This window comes from Macaca nemestrina, chromosome 1, assembly GCF_043159975.1.
Source record: "Macaca nemestrina isolate mMacNem1 chromosome 1, mMacNem.hap1, whole genome shotgun sequence".
NCBI classification, from domain to species: domain Eukaryota; kingdom Metazoa; phylum Chordata; class Mammalia; order Primates; family Cercopithecidae; genus Macaca; species Macaca nemestrina.
In genome coordinates, this window is record NC_092125.1 from 159,385,771 (window position 1) to 159,405,337 (window position 19,567).

Below are 19,567 nucleotides of genomic sequence, written 5' to 3' on the forward strand. Positions count from 1 at the left end.
TTTGTATTTTTAGTAGAGACAGGGTTTCACCACGTTAGCCAGGATGGTCTCGATCTCCTGACCTTGTGATCCGCCCGCCTTGGCCTCCCAAAGTGCTGGGATTACAGGCGTGAGCCACTGCGCCCGGTCTTATATGCAGGTATCTTAACAGCTGTTGTGATAATTCTAGAGTCCAGTATTCAGATTTCCATTTAATATTATAGTTCATGCTTATAAAATAAATTACTTTCATGTAGACCATCAAATCTAGTATTTTAATATATTACTTAAAATAATGATGATCTGTCTTCCTAGTACCTAAAAGGTTCAGCGAATAAGTTTTAAGTCTAAAGGTACACTCAGCAAAGGCTTTGAAAATTTTCTTTTCAATATTTATTATATATCACATTTGGAAAAGAAATAAATATACAAAATAAATATTTTTTACTTCTTAATATTTAATTTAGATATATTCATGAGTTATAACCTTGTATAGTTATACTTAATGTGTTTGCCGTCAAAGTTGGGAGCAAAGATGAGGTATAACTGATAGGCATTTTATTTTATAGAAATGGTTTATATAGTGTGATTAAAATGTATGATAATTTTAAAATTAGTACTTTAGTTGATATAAACTAAGGAAAGGTTTACTGATAATGGTACTGATTTATTTTTAACTGCAGAATTTCTTTGAAACTGTAGTTGGAGCTTTGATACTTTCTGTAATGTGTTGCTATACTTAATTTGCCTTTGAACATTATATTATTATTTGAACTTGATAATTTACAGATGTGTATATACATTTCACAAAATAGTTATAAAATTATCAAAGTCTAAAATGAACAAAAGTGACTAGATTCCTCCTCTATGTGCATATTTGAAATTTGCAACAAGTGGTAAGGGGCTTTTAACTTGGTAGAGGAGGATATATCAATTGCAGTGGTTTTTAGCTTCCCTTGGTAGGCAGTAGAATCATATGGGCCCATAGCTGCAATGATATGATTCAGGGGATATGCTCTGGGGCCTGCTCATTTGAGTTATTCCAGTTTTTAGATGTACAGTATAAATAAATAATGAGAAACAAAACTGAAATGCTGCATGTGGTAGTTAAAATATGAAAAATCTCCACTTTTCCAAAATGATTGGAAAGTTTGACAGAATATGTAGCTGAATAATATGAATAACTGACACATACATTATATTCTGAATATAGAACACTAATTTTCTAATAAAAAACTTATTTCTGTAATTTATTAATCATGTTAATCTTTCCTTTTAATAGCAATAACCAGGTATTACTATGTTCTATTTTGTAATTTGTAAAATATTAAGTTTGTTTATATACTGGCAAGTACATTTTGTTGGCAGAGGTGAATATTAATAGAGAAAATGAATATAAATTAGTATAGTATATGGGGAAGACTGCTTATAAGACTAAATTAGTGTTCATATCACATCAACTAAAAAGAAACCAGTTGAGAAGAGTTTAAAATATTGAATACATATAAAACAAAAATCAGTTAAGAGGAACTGAAAAATATGTTTTCAGACACCTTGGATAAGATTTGGTATTGGAGAGGAATACAAGAATTGGGAGAGAGGACGACAGGTAAGAATTGAAAAAAAAAAAACTACCTGTTGGGTACTATGCTTACTTCTTGGGTGACAAATTCATTCATACTCCAAACTGCAACATTATGCAATATACTTTTGTAACAAACCTGCACATGTACTCCCTGATTCTAAAATAAAAGTTGGGAAAAAATTAACTCTGAATGTCCTAACAAATAAAGAAAGGATATATTTTGGAGTAAGATTTATTATTGCATGGTAAAAGTAACCACAGAGAGTATATGGAAAGACCTCCCTACTCTTCACTAAAGATCTGAACTACAGGTTGATGGTTAGATGCTTTATATTATAGAAGAACCTACATATAATCTGAGTAAAGTATTTATGTTTTAGAGAGACTATAGATCTTTATGGAGTCTTCTGGAATGAGATAATGATAAAATATCCCCCCCCCCGAAAATATTGGCGATTGTAATTAAGAATTACAATTTTCTTGAAAACTAACTTAATATATTTATTACTTTTCTCCTATTTACTTTGGATTAAATTTGCTCTTCTTTTTCAAGTTCTAGAAATGGCATCTTAGATGATTCATTTTAGATCTTTGCTCTTTTCTAGTATATGTATTCCGTGCTATGAATTTCCTTTTAAGCACTGCTTTTACTATATCCTACAAATTTTGCTAAATTTTACATTTTATTTTTATTAGTTCAAAATATCTTTAAATTTTTATTTACCTATGTGTTACTTAGAAGTGTGTTGTTTATAAATCTCCTAAGTATTTGGAATTTTCCAGCTGTTTTATCAATAAACTAAACTGTTATCTAGTTTAATTCTATTGTAGTTTGAGAGAAGATGTTGCATGGCTTCTGTTCTTTTGAATTTGATAAGACATGTTTTATGGCCCAGAATGTGGTCTGTCTTGGTGAATGAATCCTCCATGTGAGCTTGAAAAGAATGTATATTCTACTGTTGTTGGATGAATTAAAATAAAACTAGTTTCTATTATTATTTTGGACAAATTATTCAACTAAGAATAAGAAAAATAAGAGAATTTTATTTTATCCTCACTTGTTCCTTTCCCAACACTTTCTTACCATAGATATGAGTATCTGACCTATATCATTTTTCTTGTTCCTTTCCCAACACTTTCTTACCATAGATATGAGTATCTGACCTATATCATTTTTCTTCTCTCAGACCTTCTTTTAATATTTCTTACAAGGCAGGTCTACCAACAACAAATTACTTCAATATTTGTCTAACAGAATTTATTTCTTTTTCACTTCTAAAGAATAATTTTGCACAATACAGTGTCCCTTGATATAGTTTTTGAAGCATGTATTTTATCTTGAATTGTTAATGGAACTAGGCATTCAATTAATTTTGTAGAACTTACTGTATTAGTCTGTTTTCATGCTACTGATAAAGACACACCCAACACTCGGTAATTTATGAAGAAAAAGAGGTCTAGTGGACTCACAATTCCATGTGTCTGGGGAGGCCTCAGAATCATGGCAGGAGGTGGAAGGCACATCTTACATGGTGGCAGACAAGAGAAAATGAGAACCAAGTGAAAGGGTTTTCCCCTTATAAATTCTAAGTCAGTGAGTTTTTTTTTCTCTTGACACTTTAAATATTTCACTCCACTGTCTTCTGCCTGCATGGTTTCTGATAAGTCAAATGTAGTTATTATCTGTGATCCTTTATAAGTAAGATTTTAAAGAAATTATTTGGCTTTTTCCAAGATTTTTTTTTAACTTTTGATTTTTTGAAATTTGTGTATTAAATGCCTAGGTGTGATTTTTTTTTTTCTTATATTTATCCTACATGATGTTCTCTGAGTTTCTTGAATCTGTGGCTTAGTGTCCGATGTTATTGTAAATTCTCATTCATTATTGTTTTAAATACTGCTTTTATTCCTTTCTATTTTTCCTTTTTTGGCATTTTCATTACACATATGTTACACCTTTAGAAGTCCCACACTTCTAGAATATTACTCATTTTTTTCAGTCTTTTTTTTCTCTTTGGTTTTTAGTTTTGAATGTTTTTGTTGGCATATCCTCAAAGTCAGAGATTCTTTTATCAGTCACTTCCAGTCTGCTAATGAGCCCTTCAAAGGTATTCTTCATTTCTGTTACAATGTTTTTGGTCTCTACCATTTCTTTTTTATTGTTTCTTAGAATATCTATCTCTCTACCTCCGTTATCCATCTGTTCTTGTATGTTACCTACTTTTTCTGTTAGAGCCATTAGCATATTAATCCTAGTTGTTTTCAATTTCCAGTCTGATATTTCCAACACCCCTGACATCTGTGTGTCTGTTCCTGATGAGTTTCTGTACTGCCTGTCTGTTGCTACAGTTTTGGGGTCAGCAGTTTACCCTATGATCTTACTTCTTTTGTGTAGCTAAGAAGAGTTGTTGATTTTCAGTTTGTTCAGCTTTTTAATGTGTTATTAGGATGGAGTGACTACTTCCAAGCTCCTTACATGCCATACTGGAAATTGCAGGTGCTTTGATACACTTTTTGAAGCATATATTTTATCTTGAATTGTTAATGAAACTAAGCATTCAATTAATTTTGTAGTGCTTACCGTATTAATCTGTTTTTGTGCTGCTGATAAAGACACACTCATCACCAGGTTATTTATAAAGAAAAAGAGGTTTAGTGGACTCACAGTTCCTTGTGGCTGGGGAGGCCTCAGAATCATGGTAGAAGGTGGAAGGCACATCTTACACGGCAGCAGACAAGAGAGAATGAGAACTAAGCAAAAGGGGTTTCCCCTTGTAAAACCATCAGCTCTTATGAGACTTATTCACTACCACAAGAACGGTATGGAGAAAACTGCCACCATCATTCAATTAATCTCCACTGGGTCTCTCCCACAGCAAGTGGAAATTCTGGGAGCTACAATTAAGATGAGATTTGGGTGGGGAAATAGCCAAACCATATCATTAAGTGCCAAACACTGTTCTATACCCTTTATGTTGACTCATTTAGTCCTCATAACAATTCTATGGGCTGTTATTATTATCTTCTTTTTACAGAGGAGGAAACTGAGGTACAGGATACATAACTTCCTTGAGATCACCAACCTCAGAACAACTTATATTTCATTTCCTTTTTCTGTACTTAGTTTGTAGGGTGCTTGAAAAATAAAATGAACTTGTTGTAACCAGTAGAATGTGGCTGAGGGGATGCTTCCATTGAACCTAAGCCTTAGGAAGTCTGACAGGTTCTGCTTTTATGCTTTGGGAGCCGTTAAGCATGTAGAAAGTCTGGCTCCCCTATTTCAGACACACATGGATAGATGACATAGAGAGGACAGTTCAAGATAGAGAGGTCCTGAGACAGTATGGAAAGAAAGGCTGGTTCATCTCAGTATCCCAGCTGAACCTAACCTTCCAGCAGTTCACTGGAGGAGTGAACTGACTCATGCTTCAGCCACTGTCAGTTGGAGAACTGCTTACTTCAACTTAGTGAATACACAAAATCTTCAGAATAACAAAATGGTGGTTATTTTAAGCCAATAAATTTTGGAGTGATTTGTTACAGTACATAAATAGCTGAAAAATAAACCTTTTTTTGTTGTTGTTTTGCAAGACATTGAGTATTAGCTGTGGATAATTAAAAATAAAGGAATGTCCAATAGATTTCTACTGAAATGGGAGAGACTTTGTCATTTGTACTTAGAAGTCTTTTAAAGGTTCCTTCCCCATAGTTTGCTATTTCTCTGAGGAAAGGAAAAGATAGACATGTCTATGAAACAGACATTTATTGAAATCTGACTTAGTTCTATGTCAGGTCCTATGCAAAAATTTGAAAAAACCACCTAACCGTAAAACAACTTTTCTGTTCACAGGGTACATATAATTTATTGGAAAACAGGGCCATTAAATAATAACACATATAAATATATAATCACTAAATTTGGGATGTGGGGATGAGGGGATGGAATCAGAGTCTAAATAATGACTAGGCAATGATTTGCCAAAGAAGGTTACACTGAGAGAGAAGTGTGACATCCTAAGATAGCTGGTTAGCATATTTTATTAACTAAGAAGTGAGGGTTCTTAATAGTTTGGATTTTTTTTAATTTTTGCTTTAAGTTCAGGGAGAGATGTACAGGTTTGTTACATAGGTAAACTTGTTTCAGTGTAGTGTGTTGTACAAGTGATTTAGTCACCTAGGTGTTAAGCCTAGTACTCATTAGTTATTTTTCTTAATCCTCTCTCTCCTCCCACTCTCCACCCTTCAGTAGGCCCCAGTGTGTTGTTCCCTTTTATGTGTCCATATGTTTTCATCATTTAGCTTCCACATATAAGGGAGAAAATGCAGTATTTGGTTTTTCTATCCCTGCATTTTTTTTTTTTTTTTTTTTTTGCTAAGGATAATGTCCTCCAGCTTTATCCGTGTTCCTGTAAAGGACATGATCTCATTCTTTTTTATGGCTGTATAGTATTCCATGGTGTAAATGTACCACATTTTCTGTATCCAGTCTACCATATATGGGCATTTAGGTTGATTCCATGTCTTTGCTATTGTGAATAGTGGTACAGTGAACATATGTATGCATGTATCTTTATAATAGAACAATTATTATTGCTTTAGGTATGTACCCAGTAATTGGATTGCTGGGTCAAATGTTATTTCTGTTTTTAGGTCTTTGGGAAATTGCCACACTGTCTTCCACAATGGTTGAACTAATTTACACTCCCACCAACAATGTATAAGCATTCCTTTTTCCCCACAACCTCACCAGCATCTGTTATTTTTTGACTATTTTTTTGTTGTTTTTTAATTTTTAATTCAGTAGTTGTTGGGGTACAGGTAGTATTTTGTTACATGGATAGGTTCTTTAGTGGTGATTTCTGAGATTTGAGTGTACCTGTCACCCAACCAGTATACACTGTATCCAGTATGTAGTCTTCTATCCCTCACGACCCTCCCAACCTTCACCCTTGAGTCCTCAAAGTACATTATATCATTCTTAGGCCTTTGCATCCTCACAGCTTAGCTCACACTTATATGTGAGAACTTAACGATATTTGATTTTCCATTCCTGAGTTACTTCACTTTGAATAATAGCTTTCTAGGCTCCATCCAAGTTGCTGCAGAAGACATTGTTTTGTTTTGTTCCTTTTTGTGGCTGAGTAGTATTCCATGGTGTGTGTGTGTGTGTGTGTGTGTGTGTGTGTATCATATTTTCTTTATCCATTAATTGGTTGATGGGTACTTAGGTTTGTTCCTTATCTTTGCAATTGTGAGTTGTGCTGCTATAAACGTGTGTGCATGTGTCTTTTTTAATATAATGAATTCTTTTCCTTTGGATAGATACCCAGTAGTGGGACTGCTGGATCAAATGGTAGTTCCACCTTTAGTTCCCTAAGGAATTTCCGTACTATTTTCCATAGTGGTTATACTTGTTTACATTCCCACTAGCGGTATTCCCTTTTCACCACATCCATGACAGCATCTATTGTTTTTTGACTTTTTATTTATGGCCATTCTTGCAGAAGTAAGGTTTTAATTTACATTTTCCTGATGATTAGTGACTTTTTTTTTTTTTTTTGCTTATAATAGTCAATGATTAAAGCTAAAAAGTAGGCAGTTGAACAAAATGGGGGACAAGACATTACATTAAGTAATATCAAAAAGATCTCAAATTTGAATTTAATATGTCCTTAATTAACTAGTACTTAATTCTTACAATTCTTTTTCTAATCTTTTTGATTGAAACTGAAAAGCAGACTGTTGTACAAAATGGAAAAAAACGCATTGAATTAAGTAATATCGTGAGCATTATCCCAAATTTGGTTTGTGTGAACCAATATTTCGTTTCTTCCTCAAACTCTATGTCTTATTGACAGGAAACTTTCAGGTGAGGCAAGAGTGCCAATCAAACCAGTTCCCTTATTATATATTACTCATTTTATGTAGAAAAATGTTTGGACATATTTAAGAATTTTGGTGGGAAAGGACAATGTTATTTTATCATGTTCATTATAACAGCATTTGTTAATTTCACAAAGCTACTAGCAAGGATATTCATCTAATAGCTAACATTTGAATGTCTCACATAAGAGTAGAACCTCTCATTTTGGAAAATTATCCAGTGTATCTGAGATCAGTAAGGAAAATAGAAAAAACTCCACTTTGGAATAATACCATTAGTAGTTCATTGGCATGTTCAAATGACATATAGACAGCATTCATGCAGAAGGTTTAAAATAAAAAATTATTCCTGGTGGATGAATCTATAGACATTACTAACTATATTTGATTAATAGTACTGTTGAGAATCCCTGAAAATAAATGCCAGGAAGAAGATATTATCTTCATAAAGAAATAGACTGTTAGAGATTGAATAATCAATGTGAGAAATAAATTCTTTGAAATAAAAATACTTATATTTATTTATATAGCTATATATTAAATAAAATATATAATTTTGTGTACATATATAATTTGTGTACTAATGTCATGATTAACAGTATAAAATCACCTGTAGCTTTATGTGAAGAAACGAGATCTCTGAAGTTCCGTGTGGATGGGTGTTGGTTTTTCAAGGACTTTTTATGCATTTGTGAGCTAAAAAAGAAATGAAAATTAAGAAAGTGAAAAGGCAAGCCACAGAATGGGAAAAAAAGTCTTTGGAAAACACATATCTGACAAAGGATTAGTATCTGAAATAATACAAATAACTCAAACTCAACAATAAGACAATACTACAATCAAAATATAATGGACAAAAGATCTGAACAGATACCTCACCAAGGAAGATATACATATGGCTAATACGCATATGAAAGATGCTCAACATCATGTATCATTAGGGAATTGCAAATTAAAATGACCAAAATCAAAACATTGGCAACATTATATACTGGTGAGGTTGTGGAGCAATAGAATCTCTCATTCATTGCTGGTGGGAGTCCAAATGGTACAACCACATTGGAAGACAGTAGCAGATTTTTACAAAATGAAATACATTATTATATGATTCAGCAAACGAACTCCTTGGTATTTATCCAAGTAAGTTGAAAACATATCCAGACAAAAGCCTGCACATACATTTTTATAGCACTTTTATTAATAATTGTGTAAAGTTGGAAGCAGCCAAGACACCTTAATAGGTGAATGGATAAATAAACCAAACCATGGTGCATCCATGTGATGGAATGTTATTCAGAACTTTAAAAAATGAGTTATTTTTCTAAAGACTTGCAGGAAATTTAAGCTTTCTTTAAATGGGGAAAGAGTTATGTCTTTTCTATTTTGGAAGTCCAAGTGATGCGATGTGGATATTATCCTGCATCCCAGCACCAATAGAGCTTGATGAGTTTAATTTGTAAAGGTTTATTTATATCTGTGTATTCCATATCTGACTCTATATTTGGAAGACTGGTTTACTTGTAGTTGAGGCTAATCTTTCTTAAGGTGTTTGTCGATCACCTGTTGACATTATTCCTAGGCCCTTAGCCCAGAAATTCTGATACAGTAGATAGGAGATGGGGCCCATGAATCTGCCTTCTAGTTAATTCATTGATACTTAGAGTTTGAGGATTCTAGTTTTAGGCCTTGGTTATGATATATAAAGTAACCAGTGTCTCGAAAGAGTACAAGAGTGTATCTGGATTTTCACATTTATTCTCATTTGAATTACACTGATTTAGTTTATCTAAACATGGTAGAAATCGATTCTTCCATTGGGGAACATTGTTGATCTTAAAACACACTTCCAAATAGATGACTTGAGCTCATACATTCTCTTCTCAGCTATCTCTGACTACCTTTTATGAAAGCTGAAATTACTCTTAATAAGTGAAAATTCATATATATGAGAAATACTGTATAAAATTATATTAAAAAGCATTGATCTAAACATTTTAGATAAATTTAAGTAGTCAAAATTTAAAGCTATTGGAATTCTGGAGCCTAATTGCCTAACTGAGTTGAATGTAAATATTGTGACAATGAATTTTCTCTTTAAGATACAAATATTATTGATAACATTTGAAGGCCTGTATAGCACCTTAATTTTATCTGGCTACATTGTTCAGCCTCTTTCACAAAGATTATCACTCTCCTGACTTGTTTATTATTCAGTGTACTTCTTTAACAGTATATTTTCACAACAATTATTATACGAGTTATACAAGGTATTGTTTGGTTTGTTTGTTGTTAGTTGTCTTGTCTAGAAGGGATGATTTTATCTCAGTTTCTTCACTGAATTCTTTAAATATTCTATGAAAAAGGAAGTTTGTCTTCCTCTTGCTAATTAGTTTGTTCATTGGTGAGTGCAGTGATAACATTCAGATTAGCTGTTATTGAAATGTTAGACATTTAAGTTATTTAGGGATAGAAAGTTCTATAAGAATTAGTTTTTAAAAATTTTAACTTTAATAACACTTTTTACTTACACCATCTCTTGGCAAAATTTTGTTTGTTTTCAGGTAAATTTTTGAACGTAGAAAAAAAAAATCAAAGCAATTTCTAATCTTTCCTAGATGTTTCATGGAACAATCACAGAAGAGCTAACCAGTCATGAAGAATGGAGTCACTATAATGAAAACATAAGAGAAGATCAAAAAGATTTTGTTTTTGTGAAGTTCAATGGCCTTCATTTAAAGTCTATGGAAAATTTGCAGTCTTGCATCTCTCTTAGAGTATGCGTCGTCTCAAACAATTTTATTACAGATATTCATCCACTTCAGAGTTGTATAAAATTAATCAAACTTGATCTCCATGGAAATCAGGTAAGCAATAGGCATTTCAGTTATTTGCATATATTTTTTTTTAATTTATTTATTATTATTATACTTTAAGTTGTAGGGTACATGTGCATAACGTGCAGGTTTGTTACATATGTATACTTGTGCCATGTTGGTGTGCTGCACCCATCAACTCGTCATTTACATCAGGTATAACTCCCAATGCAATCCCTCCCCCCTCCCGCCTCCCCATGATAGGCCCCGGTGTGTGATGTTCCCCTTCCTGAGTCCAAGTGATCTTATTGTTCAGTTCCCACCTATGAGTGAGAACATGCGGTGTTTGGTTTTCTGTTCTTGTGATAGTTTGCTAAGAATGATGGTTTCCAGCTGCATCCATGTCCCTACAAAGGACACAAACTCATCCTTTTTTATGGCTGCATAGTATTCCATGGTGTATATGTGCCACATTTTCTTAATCCAATCTGTCACTGATGGACATTTGGGTTGATTCCAAGTCTTTGCTATTGTGAATAGTGCTGCAATAAACATACGCGTGCATGTGTCTTTATAGCAGCATACTTTATAATCCTTTGGGTATATACCCAATAATGGGATGGCTGGGTCATATGGTACATCTAGTTCTAGATCCTTGAGGAATCGCCATACTGTTTTCCATAATGGTTGAACTAGTTTACAATCCCACCAACAGTGTAAAAGTGTTCCTATTTCTCCACATCCTCTCCAGCACCTGTGTTTCCTGACTTTTTAATGATCGCCATTCTAACTGGTGTGAGATGGTATCTCATTGTGGTTTTGATTTGCATTTCTCTGATGGCCAGTGATGATGAGCATTTTTTCATGTGTCTGTTGGCTGTATGAATGTCTTCTTTTGAGAAATGTCTGTTCATATCCTTTGCCCACTTTTTGATGAGGTTGTTTGTTTTTTTCTTGTAAATTTGTTTGAGTTCTTTGTAGGTTCTGGATATTAGCCCTTTGTCAGATGTGTAGATTGCAAAAATTTTCTCCCATTCTGTAGGTTGCCTGTTCACTCTGATGGTAGTTTCTTTTGCTGTGCAGAAGCTCTTTAATTTAATAAGATCCCATTTGTCAATTTTGGCTTTTGCTGCCGTTGCTTTTGGTGTTTTAGACATGAAGTCTTTGCCCATGCCTATGTCCTGAATGGTACTACCTAGGTTTTCCTCTAGGATTTTTATGGTATTAGGTCTAACATTTAAGTCTCTAATCCATCTTGAATTAATTTTCGTATAAGGAGTAAGGAAAGGATCCAGTTTCAGCTTTCTACTTATGGCTAGCCAATTTTCCCAGCACCATTTATTAAATAGGGACTCCTTTCCCCATTTCTTGTTTTTGTCAGGTTTGTCAAGATCAGATGGCTGTAGATGTGTGGTATTATTTCTGAGGACTCTGTTCTGTTCCATTGGTCTATATCTCTGTTTTGGTACCAGTACCATGCTGTTTTGGTTACTGTAGCCTTGTAGTATAGTTTGAAGTCAGGTAGCGTGATGCCTCCAGCTTTGTTCTTTTGACTTAGGATTGTCTTGGAGATGCGGGCTCTTTTTTGGTTCCATATGAACTTTAAAGCAGTTTTTTCCAATTCTGTGAAGAAACTCATTGGCAGCTTGATGGGGATGGCATTGAATCTATAAATTACCTTGGGCAGTATGGCCATTTTCATGATATTGATTCTTCCTATCCATGAGCATGGTATGTTCTTCCATTTTTTTGTGTCCTCTTTTATTTCACTGAGCAGTGGTTTGTAGTTCTCCTTGAAGAGGTCCTTTACATCCCTTGTAAGTTGGATTCCTAGGTATTTTATTCTCTTTGAAGCAATTGTGAATGGAAGTTCATTCCTGATTTGGCTCTCTGTTTGTCTGTTACTGGTGTATAAGAATGCTTGTGATTTTTGCACATTAATTTTGTATCCTGAGACTTTGCTGAAGTTGCTTATCAGCTTAAGGAGATTTTGGGCTGAGACAATGGGGTTTTCTAAATATACAATCATGTCATCTGCAAACAGGGACAATTTGACATCTTCTTTTCCTAACTGAATACCCTTGATTTCTTTCTCTTGCCTGATTGCCCTAGCCAGAACTTCCAACACTATGTTGAATAGGAGTGGTGAGAGAGGGCATCCTTGTCTTGTGCCAGTTTTCAAAGGGAATTTTTCCAGTTTTTGCCCATTCGGTATGATATTGGCTGTGGGTTTGTCATAAATAGCTCTTATTATTTTGAGGTACGTTCCATCAATACCGAATTTATTGAGCGTTTTTAGCATGAAGGGCTGTTGAATTTTGTCAAAAGCCTTTTCTGCATCTATTGAGATAATCATGTGGTTCTTGTCTTTGGTTCTGTTTATATGCTGGATTATGTTTATTGATTTGTGAATGTTGAACCAGCCTTGCATCCCAGGGATGAAGCCCACTTGATCATGGTGGATAAGCTTTTTGATGTGTTGCTGAATCCGGTTTGCCAGTATTTTATTGAGGATTTTTGCATCGATGTTCATCAGGGATATTGGTCTAAAATTCTCTTTTTTTGTTGTGTCTCTGCCAGGCTTTGGTATCAGGATGATGTTGGCCTCATAAAATGAGTTAGGGAGGATTCCCTCTTTTTCTATTGATTGGTATAGTTTCAGAAGGAATGGTACCAACTCCTCCTTGTACCTCTGGTAGAATTCAGCTGTGAATCCATCTGGTCCTGGACTTTTTTTGGTTGGTAGGCTATTAATTATTGCCTCAATTTCAGAGCCTGCTATTGGTCTATTCAGGGATTCAACTTCTTCCTGGTTTAGTCTTGGAAGAGTGTAAGTGTCCAGGAAATTATCCATTTCTTCTAGATTTTCCAGTTTATTTGCGTAGAGGTGTTTATAGTATTCTCTGATGGTAGTTTGTATTTCTGTGGGGTCGGTGGTGATATCCCCTTTATCATTTTTAATTGCGTCGATTTGATTCTTCTCTCTTTTCTTCTTTATTAGTCTTGCTAGTGGTCTGTCAATTTTGTTGATCTTTTCAAAAAACCAACTCCTGGATTCATTGATTTTTTGGAGGGTTTTTGTGTCTCTATCTCCTTCAGTTCTGCTCTGATCTTGGTTATTTCTTGCCTTCTGCTAGCTTTCGAATGTGTTTGCTCTTGCTTCTCTAGTTCTTTTAATTGCGATGTGAGAGTGTCAATTTTAGATCTTTTCTGCTTTCTCTTGTGGGCGTTTAGTGCTATAAATTTCCCTCTACACACTGCTTTAAATGTGTCCCAGAGATTCTGGTATGTTGTATCTTTGTTCTCATTGGTTTCAAAGAACATCTTTATTTCTGCCTTCATTTCGTTATGTACCCAGTAGTCATTCAGGAGCAGGTTGTTCAGTTTCCATGTAGTTGAGCGGTTTTGATTGAGTTTCTTAGTCCTGAGTTCTAGTTTCATTGCACTGTGGTCTGAGAGACAGTTTGTTATAATTTCTGTTCTTGTACATTTGCTGAGGAGTGCTTTACTTCCAATTACGTGGTCAATTTTGGAGTAAGTACGATGTGGTGCTGAGAAGAATGTATATTCTGTTGATTTGGGGTGGAGAGTTCTATAGATGTCTATTAGGTCTGCTTGCTGCAGAGATGAGTTCAATTCCTGGATATCCTTGTTAACTTTCTGTCTCGTTGATCTGTCTAATGTTGACAGTGGAGTGTTGAAGTCTCCCATTATTATTGTATGGGAGTCTAAGTCTCTTTGTAAGTCTCTAAGGACTTGCTTGATGAATCTGGGTGCTCCTGTATTGGGTGCATATATATTTAGGATAGTTAGCTCTTCCTGTTGAATTGATCCCTTTACCATTATGTAATGGCCTTCTTTGTCTCTTTTGATCTTTGATGGTTTAAAGTCTGTTTTATCAGAGACTAGTATTGCAAGCCCCGCTTTTTTTTGTTCTCCATTTGCTTGGTAAATCTTCCTCCATCCCTTTATTTTGAGCCTATGTATGTCTCTGCGTGTGAGATGGGTCTCCTGAATACAGCAGACTGATGGGTCTTGACTCTTTATCCAGTTTGCCAGTCTGTGTCTTTTAATTGGAGCATTTAGTCCATTTACATTTAACGTTAAGATTGTTATGTGTGAACTTGATCCTGCCATTATATTAACTGGTTATTTTGCTCATTAGTTGATGCAGTTTCTTCCTAGCCTCGATGGTCTTTACATTTTGGCATGTTTTTGCAATGGCTGGTACCAGTTGTTCCTTTCCATGTTGAGTGCTTCCTTCAGGGTCTCTTGTAAGGCAGGCCTAGTGGTGACAAAATCTCTAAGCATTTGCTTATCTGTAAAGGATTGTATTTCTCCTTCGCTTATGAAACTTTAGTTTGGCTGGATATGAAATTCTGGGTTTAAAATTCTTTTCTTTAAGAATGTTGAATATTGGCCCCCACTCTCTTCTGGCTTGTAGAGTTTCTGCCGAGAGATCTGCTGTTAGTCTGATGGGCTTCCCTTTGTGGGTAACCCGACCTTTCTCTCTGGCTGCCCTTTACATTTTTTCCTTCATTTCAACTTTGGTGAATCTGGCAATCATGTGTCTTGGAGTTGCTCTTCTCGAGGAGTATCTTTGTGGCGTTCTCTGTATTTCCTGGATTTGAATGTTGGCCTGCCCTACTAGGTTGGGGAAGTTCTCCTGGATGATATCCTGAAGAGTGTTTTCCAACTTGGTTCCATTTTCCCCCTCACTTTCAGGCACCCCAATCAGACGTAGATTTGGTCTTTTTACATAATCCCATACTTCTTGCAGGCTTTGTTCATTTCTTTTTCTTCTTTTTTCTTTTGGTTTCTCTTCTCGCTTCATTTCATTCATTTGATCCTCAATCGCTGATACTCTTTCTTCCAGTTGATCGAGTCGGTTACTGAAGCTTGTGCATTTGTCACGTATTTCTCGTGTCATGGTTTTCATCTCTTTCATTTCGTTTATGACCTTCTCTGCATTAATTACTCTAGCCATCAATTCTTCCACTTTTTTTTCAAGATTTTTAGTTTCTTTACGCTGGGTACGTAATTCCTTCTTTAGCTCTGAGAAATTTGATGGACTGAAGCCTTCTTCTCTCATCTCGTCAAAGTCATTCTCCGTCCAGCTTTGATCTGTTGCTGGCGATGAGCTGCGCTCCTTTGCCGGGGGAGATGCACTCTTATTTTTTGAATTTCCAGCTTTTCTGCCCTGCTTTTTCCCCATCTTTGTGGTTTTATCTGCCTCTGGTCTTTGATGATGGTGATGTACTGATGGGGTTTTGGTGTAGGTGTCCTTCCTGTTTGATAGTTTTCCTTCTAACAGTCAGGACCCTCAGCTGTAGGTCTGCTGGAGATTGCTTGAGGTCCACTCCAGACCCTGTTTGCCTGGGTATCAGCAGCAGAGGCTGCAGAAGATAGAATATTTCTGAACAGCGAGTGTACCTGTCTGATTCTTGCTTTGGAAGCTTCCTCTCAGGGGTGTACTCCACCCTGTGAGGTGTGGGGTGTCAGACTGCCCCTAGTGGGGGATGTCTCCCAGTTAGACTACTCAGGTGTCAGGGACCCACTTGAGCAGGGAGTCTGTCCCTTCTCAGATCTCAACCTCCTTGTTGGGAGATCCACTGCTCTCTTCAAAGCTGTCAGACAGAGTCGTTTGCGTCTGCAGAGGTTTCGGCTGAGTTTGTTATTGTTTACTGTGCCCTGTCCCCAGAGGTGGAGTCTACAGAGACAGGCAGGTTTCCTTGAGCTGCTGTGAGCTCCACCCAGTTCGAGCTTCCCAGCAGCTTTGTTTACCTACTTAAGCCTCAGCAATGGCGGGCGCCCCTCCCCCAACCTCGCTGCTGCCTTGCCGGTAGATCACAGACTGCTGTGCTAGCAATGAGGGAGGCTCCGTGGGTGTGGGACCCTCCCGGCCAGGTGTGGGATATGATCTCCTGGTGTGCCTGTTTGCTTAAAGCGCTGTATTGGGGTGGGAGTTACCCGCTTTTCCAGGTGTTGTGTGTCTCAGTTCCCCTGGCTAGGAAAAGGGATTCCCTTCCCCCTTGCGCTTCCCAGGTGAGGCGATGCCTCGCCCTGCTTCAGCTCTCGCTGGTGGGGCTGCAGCAGCTGACCAGCACCGATTGTCCGGCACTCCCCAGTGAGATGAACCCAGTACCTCAGTTGAAAATGCAGAAATCACCGGTCTTCTGTGTGGCTCGCGCTGGGAGTTGGAGACTGGAGCTGTTCCTATTCGGCCATCTTGCTCCGCCCTCCAGTTATTTGCATATTTAATGAAATTTCAGTATTATTTAATACGTACTTATGTTACCTATCCACAGTATTTCTTAAAGATGGTCTTTTATCTAAAATATAAACAAAAATTTAACAATAAATTAAAAGCATGTAAGATGTATATAAATACAGACACTTTGATGTAAATGAAAATGCATAAATAGTGTGTAATTCGGTATGTTTCACTTCTTAAATCTACAGCCTGGATTAAGAATGCCTCATGCTTCCTTAATTTTCCTTAGGTAAGGAAAGTATTTTAGAAAAGTTTAAAGAGTCAACCTATTACAAAGGAATTTTCATTGAACAAAAAAGTATCGTTATGCATTTTACTGTACTACTACTAATAAATTATCTCAGATGCCCAGTGTATTATGGTTTTCAACTAGCCATCATCGTATAATTATAAATACTCTATTTGCTTATTAATTAGAAAATTGCTATTTTGGGAATATTGAATTTTAGATGTGTAATGTTTTACCATTTTCTGTGCTTTTTGAAAAAAGTAATTTTGGAATTTAAAGTATTTTTAATAATATTTCAGATAAAGAGTCTACCAGATACCAAATTTTGGAGTGGATTGAAGAATCTAAAACTCCTCTATCTTCATGACAATGGGTTTGCAAAGTTAAAGAATATATGTGTATTATCTGCCTGTCCAAACCTCATTGCCCTCACTATGTTTGATTGCCCAGTAAGCCTTAAAAAAGGATATAGACATGTTCTTGTTAACAGTATATGGCCTCTCAAAGCACTGGATCATCATGTGATTTCTGATGAAGAAATAATTCAGAACTGGCATCTTCCTGAAAGATTCAAAGCATGTAACCATCGACTTTTCTTTAATTTCTGCCCAACTTTGAGAAAGGTAATTGGCTTCTTTAGGGTTTAATTTTAATTAAATGTATAAAAGGAAAATTTTAGCTTCTGAGTTCTATATCTAAATTATATGAACTCTTTAATATTTTTGCATCATGTATATAAAATAATATAAACCAGTGAATATATTTGTAATGTCTATCTGAAACTTTATAAAAGTTTGTATGCCTACTACAGAAAAGCCTGAAATGATCAAATTGTAGAGAAATAAATTGTTGTTTTTTAAATTGAAAGTAAATCTCTAATTTATTCAGGATTTGGTATATGAAAGACTCCATTGGGAAATACTTAATGTTTTTTGAGAGCCTTAAAGGACAACTTAGATTATTATTAGAGGAAGATAAAATATTTAATTCTCACACAATTAATTTGATTATTTAACAAGATCAAACCATCATTGTCTGTTGGTTTATAAAATGTTAGAAGAAGTGATTGTGAAAAGTTGATGCCTAGTTAATGGTTACAGACTACTTAAGTGGATTTACAAAAACATAAGGAAACATTCTTTGTGACACATGAATGAGTATTAGAACAAATCATTTAAGAGTTCAAAAGAGGGGGTTAAATTGGTACAAGATATAGTAACAATGTAAGTTGCAGGAGGTGTTTATAATATGTTCTAAAGATATGTGAAGTCACATATATGTGTGTAGAAAATTTGAGGAAGAATAGAACATCATTTTGAACAGTGAGTATATCTAAAAGAGTATATAAACATTGAACAGTGATTATGCATGGAAAAGCTGAAAATTACAAAGTTGGAAGAATTTTATTACTGCATATAATTTTTTTTTAATTAGAGGTATATTAGTGATTTTGTAATAGTTTTAAAAATTTAGGATTTTGATAATAATTTTGTAGTAATATTTAAAAATATAAAAAACACGGTACTATTTAAGTCTGATATCTTAACCTGGGCCCTAAATAAAGAATTTCACTTTGGTACTTCACTTGTGTAGTATGGCATAATCAAAGGTGGCAACACGCATGAGCCTTTTAAGGATAATCAAAGTGACTGAGATTCATTTAAGGAAGTAATGGAAAGTTGGGCAGTGGGCATTGAGAAAGAACTTGGACGACCTACTAAAGAGCTTAGACTTGATGAATATAATGAAGATTAATTGAAATTATTAGAGGTAGGAAAATTAGAGTAGGTCCCTCATAGTAAGTGCTCTATGAATAAATGGTATTGACAAGGTCTTTAGAAGGTGATCAACCCAACATTTTGATAGCAGATTAATGGAGGATAGAAACCAAATGAGGGCAGGGGAATCAATTACTATAGGTTCAAAATGATGTGATTAGGATTGATATAGGCGGATACCAGTAATAAAGAAGAAAGAACACAGTGGAGAAGACAGACACATATTCAGTGAATGCCATTGTGGTAGGTGCTTTATATATTTTATTTATTCATTCTTTCTGAGTACCTATGAAAAGGACTGTCTGGGACTTGGAGATTCAGTGGTAAATAATACTGACAAAATTATTATCCTCTTTAAGTCTAAGGAAAAGGCAGAGAGACTAGATTAATCTGGAAACAAGAATAAAACAACTATAGAATGTCAGCTAGTGTTAATTGCTAAAGAAAAGAAAGTAAGACATTAACACAGACTGAAAGGGGTAGAGATTTGGGCTACATTAGGTAGGGTGGACAGGGAAGGCCTTTTTATTTATTCCTCATCGTTTCCTTGGATGTGGAAAAGCATTCTTTTACAGGAGAAAATGAAGCATAGTGAGGTAAGAACTTACTCAATATTGGACAGAAAATGAGTCATGAGCTGGGATTTCAGCAAGTCTGCAGTCAACATTGCATCACAAATGACAGACAGTACAGAGATTTGAGTGTGCTTTTCACACTGAATGTGGGAATTGGGGAAGAATAAGTGCGGAAATACTCCACTATTTTGAAGCTGGATAACTGGGACACAAAAAAAACTTACTTATCAGAAATGGCAGCACTTAAAGAGTTTTGGTAAAAGGTAAGTTTGGTCATACTTATGTGAAAGCAGGATATTAAAGAAGAAATATTAATTAGACATTGGATATGAAAAACAAAAATTCAGAAATAGTGTTCTGGACTTTGAGTGTAAATTCGGGAGTGTTTGCTTGGGGTCATAGTTAAAGCCTAGTTCTCTCAGGTAAATACAGGGATCAGTAAAGGCTGAAA

The 19,567-nt window shown here is 35.3% G+C and overlaps 1 protein-coding gene across 1 annotated transcript in view; it reads left to right on the forward strand.

Annotated features, from left to right (window-relative positions):
* Window positions 1-19,567, forward strand: part of LOC105482646 (leucine rich repeats and IQ motif containing 3) — a 174,702-nt gene that overhangs the window by 4,899 nt on the left and 150,236 nt on the right. The window contains exons 2-3 of the mRNA XM_011742847.2: window positions 10,063-10,311; window positions 17,063-17,386. Coding sequence (XP_011741149.2) covers window positions 10,063-10,311; window positions 17,063-17,386 — 573 coding nt within the window. The remainder of the gene's footprint in view (window positions 1-10,062; window positions 10,312-17,062; window positions 17,387-19,567) is intronic.